The following is a 24,872-nucleotide window of genomic DNA, read 5'->3' on the forward strand; positions in this document are numbered from 1 at the left end:
AACCAAGAGGCAAAAGAAAAACAAGAAACAGGGTCCAGATCTCATCCCAGATATCAGTTGTCTCCCATTGCCAACCACAGAAGGAGGAGGAGCTCCAGAGTTTAGGCAGTTTAGTATAGCCAAAGTGATTACAACTGATTTCTTAGTATCACACAGGAATTGTGGCAGACCAGAGATCTGAATTTGTACCTGCTCTGAAAATAAGTAAAGTAATTTTCAAGAATATGTATAATTTGTGACAGATCTTTTGCATACTTTTCAGGTGACATCTGTAGAGATGGAAGACCATTACAAAAGCACGGCTCATTTTCCTTTATTTTCCCATAAGGACAGTATGTAGGAGAGGGGAAGTAACGAAATGCCACAAATACAGTGGAACTCCTTAAATAAGAATAGATATTATGAGAACTGGTGAAAATAAAACTGTTTTGGTTATTGTGCTAGTTTACAGATATTCACACAGCCATTACCATTACTGTCTCCTCAAGCTTCAGAGACTGAATTTACAAAATCAACACTTCTCAAGCAATACTGCTGATACATTTAGTAGATAACAGGCAAATCTCAAAAGCTTTGGTGAGTGCATTTTATTTTAAAAAATCAAATTCTGAATGTTTCAATTTATCTTAGTATTTTGGAATTTGGGCAGAAAACCTGATATCATAATTTTCTCATGAGATTCTCTTCCCTGGAAGTGCCTTCTACACCATTCTTATCCTGCTTCTGATCTCAGCAGAAACTGGGGTGCACAGATGACTCTAATATTTATTTATTTCTAAAGCAATGGAACATTTTGAACATCAAAAGAGAAAGAAGGAAAGTTTGTTTGGATGTATGCCAAATTCTACTACACAATGTTTAAACAGCAAATGTTACAACTTAGGACAGTTGGTCTGTCTCAAATGCTACTCCACTGTCCATTACTATAATTTAGAGTACAATTAGCTTACCCAAATATCAGCACAAAATTTGGCTGGTTAAATTGTCTAGCTGTTTTCCCATGGTTCCTCTTTGAGTCAAAGGGAAGACACAGACTCTCTGATGCAGTGATTCAGAGTAGAAGGCTAAGTAAACTAGTTGGTGTTGTGAAAGCCTCCCTCTTTCTTACACTGACCTTTAAACGATAATTACAACCTGTCTGTATGACATCTAGCAAAATAAGGCTCAAATAACACAGACATCTGTTACCACATTATCTAATTTGAATGATTTGTACTCCCACATGCACACTAAAATATATTGGTACTTGGTATTAAAGAAAAAAGCTATTAGAAAAGTTGTATTTGGCTCTATGCTGCAATGAAATGACAAAAATAACCTAAAATTGATGTACTTGTTAAATGAAACTACTATTTACCTTTAATATTTAAATATATAAACCATGAGCTTAATATTTTTAATCTTATCTAGAAAACCAACACCAGTTTTATAAATGTCTGCTACTTTTTCTTTTTCTTCTTCTTTTTTTTTTTTTTTTTTTTTTTTTTTTTTTTTTTTTTAATAAAACACAAGTAAATAGCCATACTAAATAGCTACCAGTCACGGAAGGCATATATAGTTACAGGTGCATATGACCAGAGAGATGGTGGATGTCCAAGCCTTGGAACCATTCAAGGCTGGCCTGGGGAGTCCTCTGAACAACCTGATCTAGTTGAAGATGTCCCCTCATTGCAGGAGCTTTGGACTAGATGACCTTTAGAGGTCCCTTCCAATCCAAATTATTCTCTTTTACCATGAATTTTCTTCTGTATATCTCTTCACTGTTTAACCTTGCTTCAACAGGAAAATTTCTGCCAGTTCCTCTATCACAGTACATTGGTCCAAGACATAGGAAAGGACATCAGCTGCAGAGCCACCAAGGTGGAGGTTTTACCACTACTGGTTCAAAGATATTTGGGAGCTACAGGGATGCTATCAGGTCTTCCTCTGCAAGCCACTGAGCTCTTTACTCAAACCTGTCCTCACTCCTACATTCACATTGTCCAATGCTTCCCCTGGCTTCCGCACACTCATAGACAAAACGTTCAGTAAGATAGCTCCAGCAAGCTGGTTTTTGTTTTTTTCTTTTCCAGTGGATTCATACTGCCTTAGAAAAGGCAGTATTTTTTTTTCTAAAAAGTAAATTATTAGCAATTTTTTCTATAAGGGAAAAGTTGCTTCTTGTTTCTCATTTTGTTAAGAAAACAACTAGCATTACATTCTGACACTTTCTGGAGATCTTCCTTCACTATTGTTTTGTTAATTTATTTAGGCTTTACTATTCTAACATGTTTATTCAAATGTTATTTAAATACCAGTTTAAATGTTATTGAAATACCAGGTTATAGGATCTCTTATTATATTGCAATTTTTTGAGGTTATCTCAGCAAAATACTTACTACATCAAAAGAAAAAAATATTTTCTCAGAAGCCATTTCCTGCAAAAATTTAAATTCTGCTTGATAGACATTTGGTTTTAACTTCTAACTTATAATAAAAAAAATCTGACATTTTTGTGAAACAAATTCTTCTTTCCAACTTGCTACTGCTAACATTGCTACTATTATCTTTGGAATTGTATTCTGAACTAAGGAACCAGGATTCTTAAAATAATACATTAATGAACCAGTAGATAGTCCTAGATCAGCACACACTTCTGTTTCTGATATGACTAAAAAGGGAAGTTTATGTTCAGGCCAAAATGAGACTTAAATAAGTATTTCCTATTGGACTTGCTCAAGCACATGTTACGGCATAGTTGGAAATCTGATATTTAACCATTAAGAAACCAGCTGATGTAGGCTGCAAATATCAGCAAAGGAGATGCACTTCATTTTCCAATTCATTTAACAGGGTAGTAGGCCAATTGATGTTTGATTTTTTTCCACACAGTCAGAAAATTTGGTAAGAGTTACATCACTTCCTTGCACACTAGCCCTGCTAAATTGTTTCCTGCACCAATGTTCCAACTGAAGTTGGAAATATTGAAGGATTCCTTTCCCTTTCTGAAAAGCCAGAGTTAATGGTGGCTGAAATCAGTTTCATCTGGTATTACTTGAACATTGATATTATACTTTAAAAAAAGCCAGCAACAACTATGTAATGGGTTTCATTGAAATGCATAAGAAGTTCCTGATAAAAATAACATAATCCATTTTACTTATTTAGTATATTCACAATATTCCATTAAAAACAAGTGAAAACATAGACTAGGCCATTGCTTGGACTTTATTTTTTTATACTCTGATTCTGGGACACAGTAACAAACACTCTGTAACATCTCCACTATTCAAAGAACTCAAGAGCTGTATGGACAGTGAATATAGCACTGGGGAGCAAAATTGTCCCTGGAAGTTCAGTGCTCCCTTAAGCATCAAAATTATCTTTCCTTGGCTGATGGAAACCCACAGCAATTTCCCTCAGTCAGCTTTTCTGAGTGTGATCAGAACTCTACAGACTCCAATAAAAGGGTGACTGTTTGACAAGCCCATGCTTGTACAGAGAAAATGGCACCTGTCATTCTAAGGATCTGAGCTTGGTTTCTGAATTAAGCATCTTCAGGTTGCAACTGGCAGACACTGATTGTGGGAGCAATCACTCTTAATTTTAGCTTTCATCCCAACCCAAGGTGGCTGAAAATGGTTTTACTGTTTCTAGAGGATCTCTGCCAGCAGAAGGCAAGCTAAAGAGTATAACCCAAAAGTCTTAAAATTGTAACATTAAGTAGCCAGTGATGCATTTTAGTTGATTTAGCACATGATACTTCAAACCTCAGAAAAATAGATTGAAAATATTGCAAACCTCAGAAAAAAGCACAAGCAAATGTAGTTCCTAGTACCACAGGTGGTGAAAGGGAGACAGAACTTTTGACTGGCAGTTCCACCTGAAAACTTCTATAATTGCACTGTTACTCATGGAAAGAGATAGTTATGGATGTCACTACTATGACCAAAGCTCACATTTCAATATGTGGCTAAGGTCTGGGGAAAAATCTGCATATGGTACAGTATTTGCATGACCATCTTTTCAAAATAACCGGAATACTTTCTTCTTTTACTAAGCTTTTGTGGTTTTTAAATCTTACAATTGCTGTGTATGTAAACTATTATTGCTACCATAAAAGCTATGCAGAGTCTGGAAAAATGATGTGTGACTGCCTGGATTGGAAAAAAAAATGTAACAGATATCTTAGAACACATTTATGGCTTTACACATTGTCAGGATATCTTGGAAAGCACAATACAGCTGGAACTACATTACTGAGAGCAATCTGACCAAATACATCTGAGAGAAACAGGTTTTCCAGAAAGCCTTCCCTCCATCTGCAGATCTAGTGGAGAGAGCTTTTCCTCCTAGGCTATCTACTCAGAGTTTTTTTCCTTCCGCAGCTTCATCAGTATGAATATATTTCAAGAAGAACCTGTAGCGAAGAAAAGAACCAACATGTGTTTGCATGATTATCAGTGGGTTTTGAGTGCATGGTAAAAAAATGCCAGGACAAGGGGGACAGCATATTTCCAAAGCTGCTCATCCCAGTGGAGCTACATTTACACAAATGCATTTGTAAGAAATGCAAAGAGCTTGATTACAGTAAATATGGCCTGATTTTGCAGTCGTGAGAAACTAGGTCAGAGGGAGTTTAGTTTATCACTAGGATATTTGTGCATTACTGTTAGGGCTTTCCCACGACTTCCCAGCTGCATCTCCTATCCATCCCCACAGCAAATTGCACCCACTGCTGTCACGCAAGATGCAAAGAGGGAGATGAAGCCGTAGGATTTCTGTGAGAGGGCAAAAAATGTCAGCTTTGGGATATGCACGTAATTGGAATGCTGATGTGCAGGCAGCATAAAGAAGCACAAAGTGTGAATACAATCTGAGCAGAAGTGTAGGTGTGGTACTCAATTATCGGAGATATTTAATTTGAAATACTTAGTGGCCTAGCTATTCAACAGTACCAAAGTATCAAGCTTATTTAGTCAGAGATAATAATAAGTCTGCAACCAGAATGGCATCAGACAAAATGCAATTCAGTTTATTATTTAACTCTTGCCTTGCAAATAGGAATAAATCTGGGAAAGGTCTGCACCTATGCAATCCTAATGCTTGTTATAAGGTCTAAATGGGATTATACAAAGAGGTAAATTCACCATTAATTATTAAAGTCAGAAAGATAAAGACTGAAGAATAATGAGCAGATAGTCTGCAATATTAATATGTGCAACCATTAAATACCTGACAAGTTAACAAAGTTAAAAAACATGTATTGATTTTATTTAAAATAGTGCTTCTTTTCCTAGTCAAATATTAATCTCCATTTTAAAAGTGAAAAGGAAAAACAAAGTTATCAGATCTTGTGATATCTGATTTACAAAAGAGGGAGCAAGCACTATTATTCATCTGTATTTATCCTTATATTTCCATTCCATTTATTCTTTCAGTATTATGCTTTCTTTGACAAAAAAATTTAAACTAGGTATCACTCAATGCAGATTTCTTAGCTGCTCACTTTTATAATTTCAAAAGACAGAAAAAGACAAAATCATAGCCACAAGTCTTTACTGATTACCATAAGGGGCAAGGATACTACAGCCCATGTGGGCACCTACACCATCTCATGAAGGTAAGAGGTGACAGAAGAAACATTTCAAATGTGGCACATCTCTCATCTTTCAAACTGCTGCAATAATTTTTAGATAAGTATGTCCCAACTGAGAAAATATCTATGCATATGCTCAGCTTTAAAGATGGCAGCAGTCCCTTTGAATTCATTGAGACCATACAGTTACTTACTGTTAGTTATGTATTTAAGGGATAGGTGTCTCTTGCATAGTTAGCGCCTTTTTCTACTCAGCCTTTTTTCACGTATTCCCTAAAGGGAATCCTGTGGGATGCAGAGGTTATTCTTTTCATAGGGTTGTTTTATAAAGATGATGTCCACTGTCCACTGTCCCAAACAGGTTATTATTTTCCACCTACCTGATTTCTACCAACATTTTCAAGCTGATGCAGTGTTCTTAACCTCCCACTCCATTAGCCTAGTCCATCATTAAGCATCTGTTACAATGATCACTCTGTAAACTCAGGCAATGAGTTTTTTTAAAATCCCTTAACTTTGCCTTGGATCAGGTAAATTTTGTTTGTGTGTAAGAATTAAGGGAGGGAATAAACTAACAGAGTCCATCAGATACATTGTGCAACACAATTAAATATCATGCTGGCAAGTCCCTTTTCAATTCCCTTTCAGCTTATCATTATTATTTTCTTATTATGGTTTATTAAGGTGAGATGAGTCTATTCTCTGTTACTTTCTATTTCCTTCACAACCACATAGAATGTTGCTGTTTACTGTGGGAGATTTGAATCATCAGATTCAGTATGCTGAACTTTTAATTTTCCCGAGCAAGCAAAGGAAATATTACACCACCTCACTGTTTCCAATTAGTTATGGACTTCTGTTTATTCCTTTACTGCAAGCATTTTTGCTTAGTTAGTAGTACAAATTGTTAATCAAAAAAATTTATTCTCTCACTTGCACTAAGAATGAAAAAGGCATTTACTCCTTGCCCTATAGAACTCAAGCAATCCTTATTCCTCCATTTCCAGAACCTTTTTTCCATGGAATCTGATTAACTGATGAAAACAACCAACAGTTTATGAACCCACAGAACACTACTGCCTGTCTTCTACATTTCCCAGTAGGTGAGACTCTCAAGGCACGATGCTGTGCAAAGCTCAGGCAATATTAACAAATTAATTAATTAATAGTTCCATTCTCTTAGCAGTTCATCTCACTGCTCTTGACAATGAGTTGGCAGCAGGCAAATATAATCTTCTATTGTGTACCTTAAGTATGCATCAAAGAAAAGTTAGTGAGTTGTTGAGAATTCATAATAAAAATGTTAAAATAATTTCAGGGTTGGGAAAAATATTCTGAGATAAAATTTAGACAATTTGGTATGTCCACTTTAGAGCAAAGACACAGCAATTGTCCTCAAATAAATATAAAAATTTTCATATTTAATAAAGTAATTGCAACGATAGCAATAAATGAGAGTAATTGTTCTTACTAGTAAGAATGACATAAAAAATAATAGACATCTGGAATGAGACAACTGTGGGGCAAAGAATAAGAAAATTATACTATGATTTTTAAAGTGATGAAAGAAACCTTCCAGGCGGTTATTAGAAAAAATTCTGCATAACTGTGCCTGCTTATGTTTCTTCTGTCATATTCTCCAACTTTCTTAGGCACTCTGTTCGCTTGTCCCTTTTAAAAGTTTCTCACTTACATTCTTGTTTTCTCTGTTTCCCTGATTATGCTGCCCTGCATATGTGCACTTTTTTCTTTTTTTTTTTTTTTTTTTTTTTTTTTTTTTTTTTTTTTTTTACTTTCTGTGTAGGGACTATGCCCCAGCTCTTGCAATCTCCTCTTCTACATTAAACTCACCCTGAAACCCCCTAAAACTTGATTCTGATGATGGTGTCATCTCCATGGTTCTGACTCTAGGCAATGGCCTCACCTATTGTCTCTGCATGACTCCATGATCCCTGGCACAGACAAAGGCATACTATTCATAAGTAACTACTGATTTAAGATGATTGCACTAAGTGCCATCTTAAGACACATGCTTTACACTTTCTAAAAATCAGTGTCTGATAGTCTTTGAAACTGGTCTCTTGCATTTGGACTTCTTAATGTTCGCGAATTACTTAAAAATTGGGAGCATTTTTACAATTTTTTAAAAATAATATACTGTAAAAACAGACATCTTTTTAGATATCTGTTTGGAAATGCAAGTTCTGGCACAATGCCATGGTGTGGGCTAGCTGAAAGAATAGGAAAAGTTTCCAAAAGTAATGACTCTGTCATGCTAATAATTTATGAGCCATTTTTTCAAACATCAGCTATCAGATGGAAGTGGGAGGAATAATAGAATATAACTTCTGCTTTACAATGGCCTGTTAATACAGAAAGGCAAAGGCGCCTGTACTCCAAGGAAGCTGTCAGCAAAGCTGCAGGCTGGAGGTCCCAATATCACAGTACTGGCAAGGAAGAGACCACTGCTTGGGAATGAAGCTTGAGGAGGGAAGCAGAAGGAAAAGGCTGTGGGGGGCTAGAAGAGAAGAATCAAGGATCTTTCTTCACCATTCTTTTTTTACAGCTTTTGTGTGTCTGGACTGATTTGTTGTGGGAGAGCTGCTGGAGACAGTATATTTGGCACAAGACAGGGTAGCTCAAAGCCAAAAGGATGGGTGCTATTGCCAGTTTAAACTATGGCTTTTCTTTTTTTCTTTTTTTTTTTTTTTTCCCTCCCCCCTCCCTCCTTTTTCTTTGAAGGAAGGAAAAGAAAAATGGGGAAGAAAGGGATTTGCAATGAGAACCAGAGCAGTGGGTTAACAAGAACCCTGCAGGCTTCAGTAGACTGGAAAGATACACGAGGCACTTCCTCTACCATCTGGCATGCAATTCTGCTGCTGTTGCTCTTAGTACATAACTTTGGAGTGAATAAGCAAACAAGCAAAACTTTTTTTAAGAGACACCGACTATGAAACACCAGCTATTAATCTGTCAGCTTACTCTCTTCCCTTTTCTCCCACCACAGTATTCCTTTCCTCAAGTCTTTTCCAGTTCTCATATCTACCTGTGAAAATAAGCACTGCCTTGTCATGTTTTCAGATGACTCCATTTGTCTTTTTTTTGGCATTGCTTCTCAGAATGAATGAGGGACAGAGCTAATGCATTTATATTTCTCTTGTAATCACTTAATCTTCTTTAACTCAGAGTCAGAGAGAAATGCAGTTGATAGAAATAAAGCCATCCATCTCTGCTGAACAATTTCCTTCAAATATGGCTGGAAGTGTGAATGCAAAGGAGAAATTTTAGGTGAGCCAAGCTTGCTGAAGGACTGTTTAAAGTGCAGTTACAAATGGCTGGGTACACTGCTGTGTAGGAGTACACATGATGTTGAGGTCACATCTTCAAGCTGGGTAAATCATCACAGCACAGCTGAAGTCAGAGAAACAGAGAACTTGCAAAATCTCAGCATTTTGTAACTTATAAATCTCTGAAACTGATGCTACAGCTGATTTTTGGTGCTAGAATTCCTCATATTCAAATAATTATCTTCCAGGCTTTCCTGTGAGCAGCTCTGATGTGCCGCCATTCTTATAATGAAAAAGACAAAAAGAAAGTCAGTTACAGCAAAATCTTGGATGAATTAAGGATAAGTAATCACTGAATTGGAGTATAACTGTGAAGCATAAGTTTATTAAGAATAAGATGAATTAATTTACAGACATAACCATTAATGCCAAGCAACAATTTTAACGTATTTTTTTCATTCACAACTGCTTAATCTGGCCAGAAAACTGATCCTTAAACTGGCCAGAAATCAGAAAGAAAAACAAAAACTCCAGGGTATCTAAAGCAGTTGTTTTCATTTGACAGTAATTTTTACAACAGAAAAAGTGCATACATTTTGTTAGGTTTATTACACAGCTTCTTGAAATACTGATACTACAACAAAAGATTTATTTCAGTTTGTTTTTTGACTGGCCTCCTCCTTTGCACCTGTAGAACTATAAGTGAAAACAAATACAACAATTAATCCTACAACAATTAATCCTATCCATAAGACAGGTACCTACCCAAGTGACCCAACTACAAATGATACAAAACCTTTCACAGTTTTAAGGACGCAAGAAGGTAGTGTAGATTTTGAAATCTGAGAAGATTTTTATTGCTGCTATCAAGAGGGTTGAGGGCTAAGTTCTGTTAGCCACTTAAATATTCAGATATTAATCTAAAAATTAGTCTGGACATCTGTGATGTCCATTGCCTTCCTCAATGTCTGGTATCTTTTATCATAGAGTCATTATGGTTGGGAAAGCTCTCCATGACCATTGAGTCCAACCTTTGGCAGTACATCACCTTGCAGCTAAACAACAGTGCTAAGCGCCACTTTCAGTTATTTCTTGATCACTTTTTGCATTCAGTGAAGCTGGAAATGGCACAAGGATAGCCTTTCAGAGTGCTCTGGCACTTCTGCTCTTTGCCTCCATGGGGACCACAAAGCACAGAGGTAACCAAATAGGAAAAACAATAGCTGAAAAAAGTTATTGCAACTTCTTGTTGCACAAAACTTAAGTAGGTGGGGTGTAAGGTTTAAACTACTCAGTAGGCAAAGAGTCTTCAAAGTCTTCTGGATTTCAGTTGCCTGGTTTATCCCTTTGGAACAGTGCTTTAAAGAGTAATTGCATGAGACACACCAATATAAAACACCTAAAATATCACAATAAGCCATATGAAAATAAAACAAATAAAATTTTCCTTTCTAGAAAATGATAATCACAGATTGTATAAATGTTGTCAGTGCTTGTGCTACTGTACTGCACATCATCTATTTCTTTGTTCTTAACTCCTTTGTTCAATGAGTCAGGATATCCTGACACAAAAGACTGAAAAATATCAGCACAACAACAACAACAATACTACTTTGCAAGTGCTTCATAATTTTCAAGGCAAAGCTACCAAGTGTAGAGGGCTAATACTATAGCACTACAGTCTGCAATCAAAACTTTAGCAAACCATTACAGTTGTCAGTTTGAGGCTGGAACATAAAGATAGGCAAGGCAGAGATCCTGTAACAGGGGAAAAAGCATGATGTTAATATGAGGAGGAGAGACATGCACCCTGTTTTCTACATGTAAGGGTGTTAAGGTTCAGTCCATTTTCTTGGCTTCTCTTCCTGTGTGAAGGAAGTTCCTGCTTGTCTGACAGTTTACTTTTCCATCTGGAGAGAAGGCAGAACATTGAATGTAACCCAGAGAAGACAAACGTATTAACTATGCATGCGAGGAAATGCTATAATGCCCACTAAAATCCCATTAAATAAGTCTTCTGCAATTTTACTGAAAACTAAGTGCTGGTGCAAGAACTCAACCTCCACCCCTCCGCTGTACCCTCCGTAAACTACGGGACAGACCAGTGCCACGAGCAGGCAAAAAGGGACACCTTGTAAAAAGGCAATATAAATGTTGTGAAAATCGCATGGCTCCTCCGGGTCCGAGATCCCCGGGAAGGGCCGGGTGCTGCTACACGGTCTGGCCAAAGGCAGCCCACAAGCCCAGAGAAGCCCTCGCTGATAGCTGCGCAGCCCCAGCACGCCACCTCTGCTGCTGCATGAGCCAGAGCACTCCCCCGGGCGGCTTTGCCTTGTTTTTAAAGATTAGCGATGAATAATTGCCTCCTCGTCGTAGTCTGGGAGCGACCGCTGCCACCAGGCACTGTCCTAACGTGAACCCGTTCAGGTGGAGCTTTACAGCCGAAATGACTGCGGGCGCGGGGCAGACTTCCCACCCGCCCCTAAACCCGTCCTTTCAGCATCCCGTTCCTTTGCGACCCCTTAAGTTCGGGCCCCTCCGCGTGCCCGCTCGGACTGGCGTCCGGGAGCGGGGCAGGCGGGGGCACCGCACGCCGCCAGCGCACTCGTGCTCCGCTCCCGGCCCTCGCAGCGTCCCGTGAATCACCGCCATCCTCCCGCCGAAGGGCAGCCGAGGCGACGGCGGGGTTTGACTTAAAAGGCCAAAACCCCCACCAGCTCCGCAGCCAGCGGGGCGAGGAGGAAGGCGGGGCGGTGGGGGCTCCCCCATGGCATCACGGCAGGGATGAAGTCAAAGTGTTTCCGCCGTGGCGCTTAGCGGGGTGCGAGCTGCGGCTGTGCCGGCGCGGCCCCGCTGCCCCGAGTGCCGCCCGCAGCAGCGGCCCGAGCCCCCGCCCCCGGGTCCCGGCGCCGCGCCGGCATGAGCGGCGGCCCCGCGCCTGCCCGGCAGCCGCTTCGCCCCGGCTGCAGGCGCCTGGCGGCGGGCTGAGGGCGCGCAGCGGCGGGAGCCGAGCGCGGCTGCCGGAGCCCGGCGCTCCTTCCTTCCGCGGGGCCGGGGCCGGGCGCGCCCCTGGCGAGGGGCGGCGGCGGTGGGCAGCCGGGCGCCCTCGCCCCGCTCTGGATGCCCATCGCGGCTGCTCGGGCCGGGGGGTGGCTGCCGCTCCCCGGCGGGGGGCGCGGGCCAGGATGCCGGTGCTGGAGCGCTTCTTCCCCGCGGCAGAGCCGGGCAGGCGGAGGAGGACGGGGGACGAATCGATGCCCTTTCCCATGGGCAGCCTGCCCGGTTATCAGCAGGGGACCCTGGCCTGGGACTTGCCCGAGATGATCAAGATGGTAAAGCTCGTTTGGAAATCCAAGGGGGAGCTCCGCGGGACGAAGCACAGAGGCGTTTTGGAGAGCGAGGATGCCCTGGGCGGTTCGGCAGGTAGGTTTCCCCCGCGCTGCTGTTCGGGGAAGCTGAGGGGCAAACGCGGCTGGGGGTCGGGGGCGGCGGGGAGCCGCGGCCGGAGCCGGACCGTCCCGTCGTGGGGCAGAGCCGCCGTGGCCGCAGAGCTGCCGGACCGAACGCGGCCGGTCTGAGAAACAGCCCGTGCTTTGGGCAGCTCTCTGCCGCCGCCGGGACTCGCGCACCGGAGTTTGTGCCGCGCTGAAGCCACGTCAGTTTGCCGATGGCGCTCCCCCGGTCCGGTCTGTTGCGTGGCTTTTGTACGCGGGGTAATAAAAGCTCGGCTGAAAACCAGAGCTCGGCTGGCTGAAAACCGCCGGGGCAGCCGGGCTCAGTGCCGGCACGGAGAGCTCTCCCTGCCCGCGTGGAGCTCCGCAGCGGCGGCCCCGCGGTCAAGGTGACGGAGAAGCGGCGCCCCGGGGCCGTCGGGCAGCCCGGCCGCTGCAGGAGTTTTCCCGGCTGTGTTCGCCGTGCCATTCCGAGCGCATGGCCTCTCCTCTTCCACCGCCAAACCTCTTCCCGATCTTCGCGTGCGCTAGGCTCCCTTCACAGGACCTGCCCGCGCTTCCCTTGTGCACAGCTGAGCGACTCCCTTATGGCTTGGATTTTGATAGCCACCACTATTAAAAACCTGAGAAACGCTGCCCTATGCCACTACTTTTTCTTGAAACATGGTATATCACTGGGTAAAGAGTATGTGCTTTTTCCGTGACTGTATAAATCTTGTCTGTAAGTTTTTTCCGATCTCACTAACATATGGCATATCATCACGTGCTTTACTGAAGTCCAGGTTAAACCTGCAGCATTTTCATTTGGTAGAGATGAGTTGTCAGGTTAGCAGGGTACTTCTGATTAGTTGATTCCGCATCTTAACCTGTGCTCCGCACTGCTTATGGTTCAAAACCTCTTGCCTTCTGTTGTAGTCAGGGTCATAGGCCTATGGTTGTCTCAGTACCAGCTGGTAATTTTTTATTCACCTGTAATTGCACTGCTGTGATTTAATAGACTTTATGAAACTGTGTGGCTTGCTTCTTCAGAACTCTGGATTATCTCATCTCTGCGGCTTGGTCACTAAATTCTTCTGATGTATTCAGTCTTCAAACATTGTGCCTTCACCTTCCTTTGGTGTACCTCTTATTGAGACCTATAATTTACAGTACTTTGTACCGGAATAATTTAATTTCTTAGGTAGAATCACATCTTTGTAGGTATTTCAAAGAGATTGTTTTGTGTATGTATGTATATATTCTCTGTAATTGTATATATAAACCTGAATATTAAATAGGCATCAGTCTATCACTTTTGAATGCCTGCTCAGGTTGGCTGGCTGGTCATTGTATGTCTGTTATTTAAAATGTATGCAGTTTTATCAAAGAATGCTTGGTCCACTTCATTTTGAAAACAGCGATATAGGTCTCGGGCTCTGAGGAAAATGTACAATCTGTCACCCTACTCTTGGGGAATCACTTCAGTTTAAAAGAATAATAAGTAAGAGTGATGTGGATAATGAAAGAGGCAGTCATATTGCTTTTTAAGACTTGGAGCAAATCAGCTGGGAATGTACTGTAGCCAGCCAGGGAAATTGAGGCTTGTGTGGTGAATGCTGAGTGTTCAGAGATGGACCCTAATTAAGCAACTCAAGAAATGCTGCATTGCTTACACTGTATGTATGACTAATGGTGGTTTTTTCAGTGTGCTTGTGTTGTATCTGGTGAAATTACTTTCATTAGGTAACAAATGAGATTCACCTTCAGATTCCTGAAGGCAACTAAAAATGAGCATGAATGTACAGATTAGTCCACTAACAGGATGTGAGTAACTTGCATTTACTCAAATGGCCATTACTCGTATCCTGTGGAGGGTACAGTCCTCTTCATGGTGCCAGATCTATTCCATAAGCTCAGCTGACCTGCAGCTGTACAAATCAGGGCAGAAGATGACTCCTAACTCTCAACACTTTAAATACAAATCATCAGACGGTTTGAGGGAACCAGACCTGGGTTGCTGGTTTTTCCTCCTCAGCAATAGTCATCCTAGTAGTTTTCCCTCTTGTGGTTTCATTTTAGTCACTTTAAGTACATTGGAGTATGTGGGAAAACCAGTAAATGCTGAAATCTAGTATACTTAAATAAGTGCAGAGTCAAAGAATGTAGAAATGGGAAGAAGAGATAATCGTTTGGAAGGCTTAGTAGTTTGAGGTACTCAGCTTCATGTTTGTGTGATGTTTTTTACATGTTTGATTCCTGGAAAAAAAAAAAACAGAACAAAGCTTCATAACTTGTATCTTATAAAAAAGGCAGTCCTTAGTCAGGAATCAGATTTTCTTCTGGTGGAGTTAAAGCAAATAATTTCTGCTTGAGGTACTGCTAGCTAGGCAAATAAAGGTTGATTGTTCGGTAGTAGAATTCACAGCACTTTCCACATCAAGGGCTTTTTCATTTGAATTTGTAAGTATTCATGTGATAACTCATGTTCTGTTATCACATCCTTATGAAACTACTTTGCTTACAGTAGAAGAGGAAATAGATATGAATTCTGGAAGGAAACAGTCAGGATTTCTGGCTTGCTTGATCATATTAATACAGATTTAGCTAGGCAAATTTCTTTGCCTTGTGTGAGTGATCGGACTGGGCTTTGGGCTGGCTTGCTAGAAAAGTCACAACCCTCTTAACCACAGATAGTATGATGGAGGGATAGCTATATCTGCACATGATGTCAGTTCTGTGGATGGCAATGTCTTGGGGACCCATTTAGCCGTAATTTATACCACATTCCTCTTTCCTGAGGTAGGAGTAGAGAACAAAACTCTCTATGTGTCCTAGCCTCTCATATGTAAGAGCTATATCTGGGTCTTTCACCTTGTTCAGTACCGAGAATAAGCTACTTAATCTCCCTGCAAAAAAAAAGGGTTTGCAGTACATCATGCAGCACGTAGCTGGGATGAATGAAGAACTCGGATTTTAGTGACTGCCTGCCTGGGGTTTCTAATGATGATTTATTTTCACTTCCAAAGCAGTAAAACTCACACCTTGAGCCTTCTCGTTGCCCTGCTTTTTAATGTTAGTATCAATTGAGACTACAGACCCTTCTTCTGCTCCTGGCCTGCTGTTGCTTAGTAACTCTTTCCCCCACCCCATTTCAATCCCTGACCAAATCAGCACAAAACTGGGATTTGTTGAAGACTCCCTCTTGCTGTGCCAAGAGCCATTTCTGTGGGAAATGGGTATAATTCGATGTCATTCCATACTGTGTTTCAGATTATTTGCAAGCCAATGCCTTTTACTTGAATGAAATAACAGCATGTGTTGATATTATTACAACTGAATTATTCAAATAATTCTGATCTGCAACTGTGTTGTTCTCTAGGAGGGAACTGTGTTCTGTTTATGACCCTAACTTTCTTATCACCCTCTCCTAGAGTTCAGCAGTAGCTTTGCATATCAAACAAACCTGATCAGGGAACAGGTACGGGTCTGCCTCCGAGAGTCTTTGTTAGGAGCATTAGTAGCCTCTTAAGCTTACAGTGATCATCCCAGATAACTCCAGAGAGACTTTCTGTACTGAGTCTTGCACATGTGCAGATATGCATGACTTTGAGAGAAAATGCAGTGCTACTAAGAATGATCAAGGTCTGTTGAGACACTGTGGGTTTTTTGAAATAACTCTGAATGTTTTTTCCACTTTCCTCTTTCTGTTGGTGGATGTTTTCTCAGAAATGTAGGTTCTGATTCATGTGTGTATCATGCTTGTTGTTAACTGGCAAGTCCCTTTGCCTTGAGTAGGAAAAACAAGCAAGTACCACTCCTATTACAGTTGGGAAAATATCTACCAGTTATTGGTGTGTCTATTTACTTCTCCTCTTCAGTCTACTGTCTCCTTTACAGTTCAATAGTCTATTCAAACTTCTTGCTTGCTCTTTCAAACCTTAGAGCTGTCTGCTGAGCAATCTTGAGATACACCTGTTGGAGAGGTCAGAGTCAAATCATATGTGTTTCCTCAGTGGTTGCTTGAAGGTCTTCCTTAAAGTTACTCACAAGACTCCCAAAGACTTCATTTTTCCATAGTATCCCAGGAAACAGGCCTTCTACTTAAGTTTTCTTTTGTATTCAACAATTTTTATCATGCTCTACAATACCTTTGCTGTGCATGTTAAAATAAACTTCATACTTCCACTTCCTATCATTGCTTATAGAATCACAAAATTATTTGGGTTGGAAGAGGCCTTTAAAGACCATCTAGTTTCAACCCCCCTAGACCTGGTTGCTCAAAGTTCCATCCCACCTGGCCTTTGAAGACTTCTAGGAATTGGCATCCACAACTTCTCTGAACAACCTATTTGGGTGTGTGTTTAGTTGTGACACCTTGAAACTTGTGTTTGTAGTTCCACTGCAATAACTAATAATCATAAAATCTTAAAATTTAAATCAGTGAATTACTGAGAACCAAATGGGGGTTTGGCTAACAGCTCAAAAGCTCATAGTTTTGAGTATTTGGTGCTGAGCATGTAGGTGCCACAAATGCAGATCCTAGTAATAAATAAAATGTGGGACGTATCAAATGGCATTGTCTTAGCATCTGACCAGACTTCTGTGTTATTATTTAGATTGAAATCAGCTTTGTTTATGTCCTGCTGACAGATGCACAGCAGGCAGGAGGGCAGCTTGCTATATATTTCTGAGGTTAAGTTTTCTTTTCTTCTTTTTTCCCCCCAGGTTTTATGTTGAGACTTTTTAAATCCATTACACTTAGATGGACAAAGAATGTGAATTTGATTGCTCACTGACTGTTGTGTTGAAAATCCTGCCCATGGGAACAAGAAATTTGCTATTCTATATTTTGTGCAGACCTGGTTAAATCAGTGGAACTGTGTGTGATGGTCTCATTAAGAACAGGGAAATTAAACAGTGTACAGTACCATTTCTGTAGTGTGTGTATGTAGACCAAGAGAGAAAATTCAGACCACATCTATGGGTAATGCTGTTCAAACACAACTCTTCAGTTTATTGGCTGATCATAAGTTATTAATATATACGATTTGGGGCTATTTCTTCGAAAAAGATGACACTAATTAGAGAATTGGCTTCAAAGATTATAAGAAATTATTTTGAGATGTTAAATCATGGTCACCATTTAAATTCTGGTGCTTGTTTGATACCTACCTCTTTACTTTGAAGTATTTTTAAAATGTACTGTAGAATGAGAAGCTGAACTGATTGTAGAAGTCTTTCATTTTGAACATGTCAAAATGAGCTTATGTGAGTGTCAGCTGAAGTTGTGTTTATTTTGGGAATGAAAATTTTTTACTTAGCTGCTGTGCTTAACCACTCTCTTCTGCTTCATTCTTATGTAAATTTTCTGGTGGGGATTTATTGGGATTTTGGGATATTCACAGTTAAGTTGGAAGTGACCTTTAAGATGAGCAAGTTCAACCACTGCCGTGTCCACCAAAATAGGAGCTAGACCAGGGGTAAACAGTAGAGAAGAAATAATGTGAAAATCTCAGTGATTTCTAAATGGTCTTTCAGTTCAGCCTGGCTGGCACATTTTTTGTTTGCATTATTGTGGATGTTGGAAAACAAAATTTATTTGCAGAAGTATTTGGAGAAGCTCTTTTTGAGCAGCTGTTCAGCCATGTACAGCCACAGAAGAGAGAAAAAGATTACAATATTATAGAGCTAAGACTTCAGGATAAAGTTAGGAGATAAACCAGAATTACCCAGGTTGGATGTTGGCCAGCATGAAGAAGGGAATGGGGCTGGTGTGCTAGAAAATTGACAGAGGTTTATTGGTCTCTCAGCTCAGAGACAAATGAGCAGTCTGATGAAAACTGTAAATACAAATAGAGCAAATTCCAGTGAGCTGTGTAATGGTGGCCAGATCTGTTGCTTTCAGTGAAGCTGTTCTAAATATTAGGAGCCGAAGATGTGGCTTTATATATAAAAATATTGTTTCTAAAGGAAAAGCTGAAAAAGCTACTACACTGTAATTCAAACAGAGCTGTGGGGGATGTTGAATGCTTGTTTACTTCATTAGGGATAAAGCTGATAGTTTTCTTTTATCTTTGGTAACTTGACTCTGAAGTTCTCTGTACTCTGCAAAGAATTAAACTGATAAGCAGCTATCGATAGAAAGCAGTGGTGGTATTAGCCATGCCTGCCTAGTGGTGGTGGTTTTCTGTATTGCTTAAACGTTGTGAGAGAAATGTTTAAAATGCATTGTGGGAAGCTCGATACTGCATTCCAACTTCCAAAGTAGGAAGTACATTGTATGCAATGTGTTTGCTGTTTCAGCGCTTCTTCATAACAAACTTCGTTTGTGATCTGTTGTACTTAAAAGAGTTCATTTGGATACATGCATCCCAGACAGCTTTCTGTAGTTCTGATTTAGGAAGTGTGAATTTGGCTTTCCATCCAGGCAACAAAGAAAAAGGGTGTCCATGTCACCATTTTTTCCACTATGACCTATTCACACCCCCTTCTCAGAGCTCAATTTTCAGAATATGCTAAACCATGTTACTTAAGATAATAGCTCACATGCTGCCCCACCACTGCCACATTTCCAGGGGGCATCTTTACAAATGGGCAAACTTGTCTGAATTGGAGTTGTTCTGCAGGAACTCCCTGGTGTCACCTCCTTTGAAAAAAGTCAATTGACCTCAGGCTGATTCTTCACAGCAAGTATGCATCTGGTTCTGGCCATAATTCTATAAAACTTTCTAGTTCTCCTGTCTTTGTTTTATCTGGACTAAAAAGTGAAACACTCTTGAGATATCCAGCTCAAAATACACTTTGACATTTGTTAATAACTTTTTGTAAGTCATCCTAACTTTTTTTCAGAAAGAGGATTCAGCCTACTAAATTACGGGATAAATTACATTAGGTTAAGTACTTAATTGATCCACGGTGTGTATTTGCAAGACAAAAATGTCTTCGCTCTTCATTTTTTTCCTCAGCTTGCAACATACAATGTCTTCTGTCACTGTTATGGCTAACAAACAAACAAACAAACTCTGCATGAGAGAAGGAATAAATCCTTCTTGCTCACCTCCTGGATAAAGCATTCTTTTGGCTCCTCTGTGGACTGCCAGCTGTGGTTTTCCCTGAAAAAATTGAACATAGTATGGTCTAAGGTGTGTACTAAGAGAGAGGCCCAACACAACAAGGATTTAGTAGGCTCAAGAGTATTGCTGTCAGTAATACTGTCACCCTTATTACAGTAGCAATAGAGAGGCAAACCCTTTCTATTGCTCTTTGAACAGAATATCCTGAAATTCAGGTATCCTTCAAATTTCCCTCAGAAAATAAAACTTTGCCATTGACCTTTGCCAGTTTATTTATAATCTCTGGGAATGGAACACAATGGGAGTGCTCCCCAGTCCCAGGAACTGAGAACCTGTTTGAAATTGCAGTGAAGCCAGGGACAGTCTTTCCATAGACATGGATGGGCTTTGTTCTAAACCAGGACGTTCAGTGTTACTTTTGGGTAAAACCCTGTGGAAGGTGTATACACATGAGACCATTTGGAGAAATCGCTGTAAACTTCCCCAGCTCTGATCCTTTCTGAAGGGGAAGTGTGCAAAACTCTGCTTCCTGTAGGAGCGTATGAAATCCTTTCATCTGTAGCCAGCTCTGGCTTATGTGGAGGTAATGCCTTCAAATATTGCTATCTCAGTGTTCTCCTGATATCCCTGACCTAAGGTGAAGACAAAGTATTAACTCAGAGGCCTACTTAAACGATGCTCTGTGCAGGTGCAATTGGAAATGAAGCGTTATCCTGGAGGGTTTTGGGAACGCACTGTGCTGTGGCAGGCATTGCTTCTTTCCTGCTGCTTAAGCACTGCCTTGAGATTGAATGCTTTGTTTTCAGCTGCTGGAATTACAGATCAAACAGGAGAATACTTCTAAACTAAGTACTACACAATACTGTTTGAACACTGCTTTTGAAAGTTAAATCATAAAGTAGGTTCATCAAGTAGAAGGAATTAGTTTTAAGGTTGCTGAAACTATGTTCCACAATAGTCAAAAACTAGTGTCTACACAGATGTGCCAGGCGAATATTCAATTAAAAATCATACAGAATAATAGGAAAATGCAGGTGCAGAACATTTCTTAAGCCTTCAAAATTTTGACAGGTGCTGAAAACATCTTCCATATACAATCCATTATCCTGTTTTTAATATCTATTGTCTAAGTTCTTCCTTGTCCAATAAGAAGTGCTTCTGTAAACAAGCTTTCCGTTAGTTAAGGTTATCAGCAGCAAGTCCTCGGGGATTTATCTCTGCATGTTATCTGGGTTGTCAGGAGACTGTGTTCACTGAAACACCTAGGTGCTTATCCAAATAGCTCTGTTCCAAACTTCGCTTATCCTGACATCTTCCAAACAGTTCATGTGTCCAAAACTTAAACTGGAAATCTTGTAACTACAGGCTTTCATGGAAGATTTCTTATTTCCTGCTTCCATCCTGAGTGGATATACTGTAGGAACAGCTGCCTTCACAGTAACTGGGCAATTACATTTCTAATTCCAAGTGGAACTGAGAGAATAAAGGGGTGAGAGAGACTGGGCTTCTGTGAAATGCCAGAAAAAATTGCTTGATCCAGCTTGGGGTCTGCATGCAGGTTTGTCTCATTAAAAGAAGTGGGGAGAGGAAAATAATTCTGCACTCCCTGCTTGCAGATTATTTTAGTGATACATATTATGTTCAGGTACACTAACAGCAAGAAACAGAAAAACGCATACAAGAGCTTCTGAACTTTATAGGTGCTGCACAGCTATTGCACTTGCTTTCTGTTCTTCCTGGAAGCACTAGTGAATGTGCATTTCATGTTCTCATTTGGGAACTAAATCTAGCCGAATAAATTAGTACTGGGAATATCTCAGAACTGAACTCAGTTCTATGTGTAAGTCTGTGTGTTGCTTTCCATGACCACTGGAAAAGAGACTAAGGAGAGAAGAATTTATTGCACAGCTGAGAACTACCTCCCTAAAATGGCAGAGGTGCAAGGCTTTTAGGTGAGACACTGTCAGCATACACTTCCAAGGAAGGTCAGTTTGAACATCTTGTTTAGAGTCAGCAAACTGAGAGCTCTCAAGGAAGCAGAGCAGCGAGGAGCAGAGCACACTTAGAGGAGACAAGCAATGGGTAGGAGTTGGAGTGAGAGATGGCAATTTCCTCAGTGCTGTTTAGTCCAGTGGCATGTCCCAAGTTTAATCCCAAATTCCCTCCTTGTCAGTCATGAATAAGGCAACGATCACTGCTGTGTATAAGTGCTGGCACAGCTTTTTGCCCATCTTCTTTCTGTCAAGTTGTCCTGCCCTCTCATTGGAAACCATAATTGCAGATGTGGATAAGGGCATGGTGACACAGATGAGATCGGCTTGGTGCAGTCCTGCATTGACTCTTAGAGACTTTTTTTTTAAGGAACATGTTGTGAAGTATGGTTTATCTGTTTTTCTAGCTTCATGCATCTCAGCCAAAGTGATGAAAATATCAAGGATAGCAACTCAAGTTACAGTAGCATGGGGGCTTATGCTGAAGACATGAGCTGCTGGCAAGAGCATAAAGGAGCCATTATAGGACTACAGTAGTTCAGCTTAATGACTAATCAGAAGGTTTCATTATGATATCTTCTCTTTTTTCCTGAGTACTAGTTAACTTACCCACTGTAAAAGTAAAAGGGATAGTAGGTAGGACTTGTGAGGCGAGTGCAGATAACATACTGCAGGCAAGGTGAAGTGCAATAAGTAACAAGTAACTTGAGATGTAATTTAAGTAACTTAAGTTGTAATAAGTAGCTTGAGACAGAAGTGTACCCAAAGACCCTATTTTGCTGGGGGAGAATCAGTAAGAGTCAGAAGTACAGGATTTTCCTGTCAGAACTGGACTGGGATGTGTTCACTGAGTGGTCTGCGTGGCTTACCTGATAGAAATGTATGATCCTTGACAAGATTTCACAGATCATCAGTAGAATCTGAATGGTCAGATCTTCACTAATAACTAGGTCTGAAATTCTGCTTCAAGATAGAAGTCTAACTTAAGTGTCAAGGAAGCTACCTGATTTGTGCCAAATAAATGCTTAAGCTACCTACAGAATACTGTTCTGGTTTTTGGAGTTAAAAGATGCAATCTGTAAAATGTGATAATCTACTGAAATCACACAGCTGTTAAATCATAATTACATTAAAGAGATGGAATTCAGAATGAAGTTATAACCAGCAAGCCTATTTAATTTCCCCGTGGAATAGTAATAGAATAGATCTTCCCTTCCCCCATTTCCAGCCGTGCACATCATTAAGTACCAACTAAGTAGCTGGCAAAACAGAGTAAAAGTTAAACTAACTTTGCTAATAGTGAGCTGGAATTCTCATAATGAAAATGCAAGGTACCTTATTTAAATATTGGCCCCTTGACAGAATCTGCACCACAAGCCTCACAAGACTGTCACTAATCTTTCTGTAGGTGCCCTGTAGCCAAAAATGTGCTGATGTCTGGCTTTGCACAGACTGGAGACCTGGGAGATTATATGTTTTGAACAGGATCAAATGACTAGAAGGGGAAACCACTCTATACTTAGCTGTCTTGTCATACAGACAGAAAAACATTTTTGCATGTGACCTTGTTAACAGCATGAGTTAAGAGCAACACTATGAATTAGAGGCAGAACTTCTGAAGCTTAGATCATCATTGAGAATCTGTGTTTTTCTGGTCATCTGCTTAATTTTTTCCCCTCTTCTCGTATTTAGACTTCAATTTTCGTGCTGACTCTAGGTCACATGGAGAGATGAGAGTGAGAAATTCACCAAGCCAGTTCTCCTCCATTTTAGAAAAGCAGAGCAACAGTTCAATACAGAATTTTTATTTCACCATTACTGTCAAGTCCTTGATTTCTCTTAATAGTCATTTGTTCTCCCTTCATACTGCAAAGTCTGTCCTAGTGTACTCCTCAGCCACTATGCCTTTGAGCATCTTTCCAAATTATTATCACCAGACTGACTACCTCACTGCAAATTAATTCTGTTGAAATCACATTTCTGTCTTCAACTTAACTGGTTCCCACACCTGCAGTATTAATTGCCTCTTCTCTATTTTAGATAGTCTTTGAAGCCTTTCCCTCCTGTAGCATCTACCTCTGTGCACAGTACATTTTCACTGATGCTTCTTTCAACAGAAAATTGGCATCTCCTCTCCCTTGCACTCTCTCTTCCTCCTTGTTATAGGCAGAATTTTATTTACTGCTCCTTTCCTGTAACAAAGGATAGCACATGGTGGATAAGGCTGTGTCCTATTGGAGTCTGCAGACAGTTGATGTCCCCTACAAATACAGCTTGCTATGTCACTGGATGAATGGCTTGTGAAATGCCTCATAAATATCTGTTCCCTGGCTGAAATCAACAGAACTCCTCTTTTTTCCCCAGATAGCACCCCACACCTTATTTTAATTAGGGTAGATGAAGCTACTGGGACGACTGTCATGGTGCAAAAGCAGGCATGCTACTAACCAGTAACTTATGTGTCTCAACTAGGAGGTATATATTCAGTACCCTGCAGGAGCTTCTGTTTTACCTTTGTCCAGAAGGAGAGAGTAGATACTGAAACTTAATTTTCTATGAAAAACTCATTGTGCACTGGGTCACGAGCATTGCAATAACCAAAACCCTATGGCTTGTAGGAGTCAGCAGCTTTCCCAAGTGAACCGGCAAGATGCTGCCAGTAGAAACTTGTTTGGCTTTAGTACTGTTGGTCAAAATTCTGTTCCCAAACCCATCTCTTTATCAAGAGAAGAGCCTCAGCCTCTTCTGAATGAGCACAAACAGGGCACACAGCAGCAAAACTTTTTATCTGTCCCAAATTTTTCTTATAGTTAAGAATTGGATAAAGTAACACAGAACCATCAGAGCCACACACAGGGGCAGAAGTGGAAGGAGAAGAGATTAAATAAAATAAAGCAGCGTGATAGTAAAAAGAAAAGCATGTAAAAATATGAATGCCAGACAGATGGCTTGAGTGGGGAGCACAACTAATCCATGGGATATCAGAACCGTAGGATGACTGTTTTAAAATCTCTTTAATGAAGGAAACCAGTAATTGAACTGGAATGGACGAGGATAGAGCAAAAATAAGTTGCACTGAAATGAGGAAAGAACAACTTCTTAGACATCCCTTATGTAGTGCTTCATTGCATTACAAATCAAAAAATGGTTTGGGTTGGAAGGGACCTCAGAGATCACGTAGTTCCAACCACACCACCACAGGCAGGGACACCTTCCACTAGACCAGGTTTCTTAAAGCCCCATCCAGCCAGGCCTTAAACATTTCCGTGAATGAGGCATCCAGATTCTCTCAGCAACTGGTTCCAATGTCTCACCACCCCTCACAGTTAAGAATTTAATTCTTATATCTAATCTAAACCTGCCCTCTTTCAGTTTGAAACCATTTCCCCTTGTTCTGTCACTTCATGCCCTTTTAAAAAGTCCCTTTCCAGGTCTCCTGTAGGCCCCCTTTAGGTACCAGAAGGTGCTGTAAGGTCTCCCTGCATCCTTTGCGTCTCCAAGACCCCTCCAAC

At 40.7% G+C, this 24,872-nt stretch overlaps 1 protein-coding gene across 3 annotated transcripts in view; it reads left to right on the forward strand.

Annotated features, from left to right (window-relative positions):
- Positions 1–24,872, forward strand: part of PDE7B (phosphodiesterase 7B) — a 169,263-nt gene that overhangs the window by 76,584 nt on the left and 67,807 nt on the right. The window contains exon 1 of one of the 3 annotated variants that reach the window (XM_053937999.1): positions 12,018–12,288. The exons of the other annotated variants lie outside the window; for them this stretch is intronic. Within the exon in view, the coding sequence (XP_053793974.1) occupies positions 12,051–12,288 (238 nt within the window). The 5' untranslated portion in view covers positions 12,018–12,050. Of the gene's footprint in view, positions 1–12,017; positions 12,289–24,872 lie in introns of those variants that run through there. 3 annotated transcript variants of the gene reach the window in all.

Source organism: Vidua chalybeata, chromosome 3 (genome assembly GCF_026979565.1).
Source record: "Vidua chalybeata isolate OUT-0048 chromosome 3, bVidCha1 merged haplotype, whole genome shotgun sequence".
In the NCBI taxonomy this organism is placed as follows: domain Eukaryota; kingdom Metazoa; phylum Chordata; class Aves; order Passeriformes; family Viduidae; genus Vidua; species Vidua chalybeata.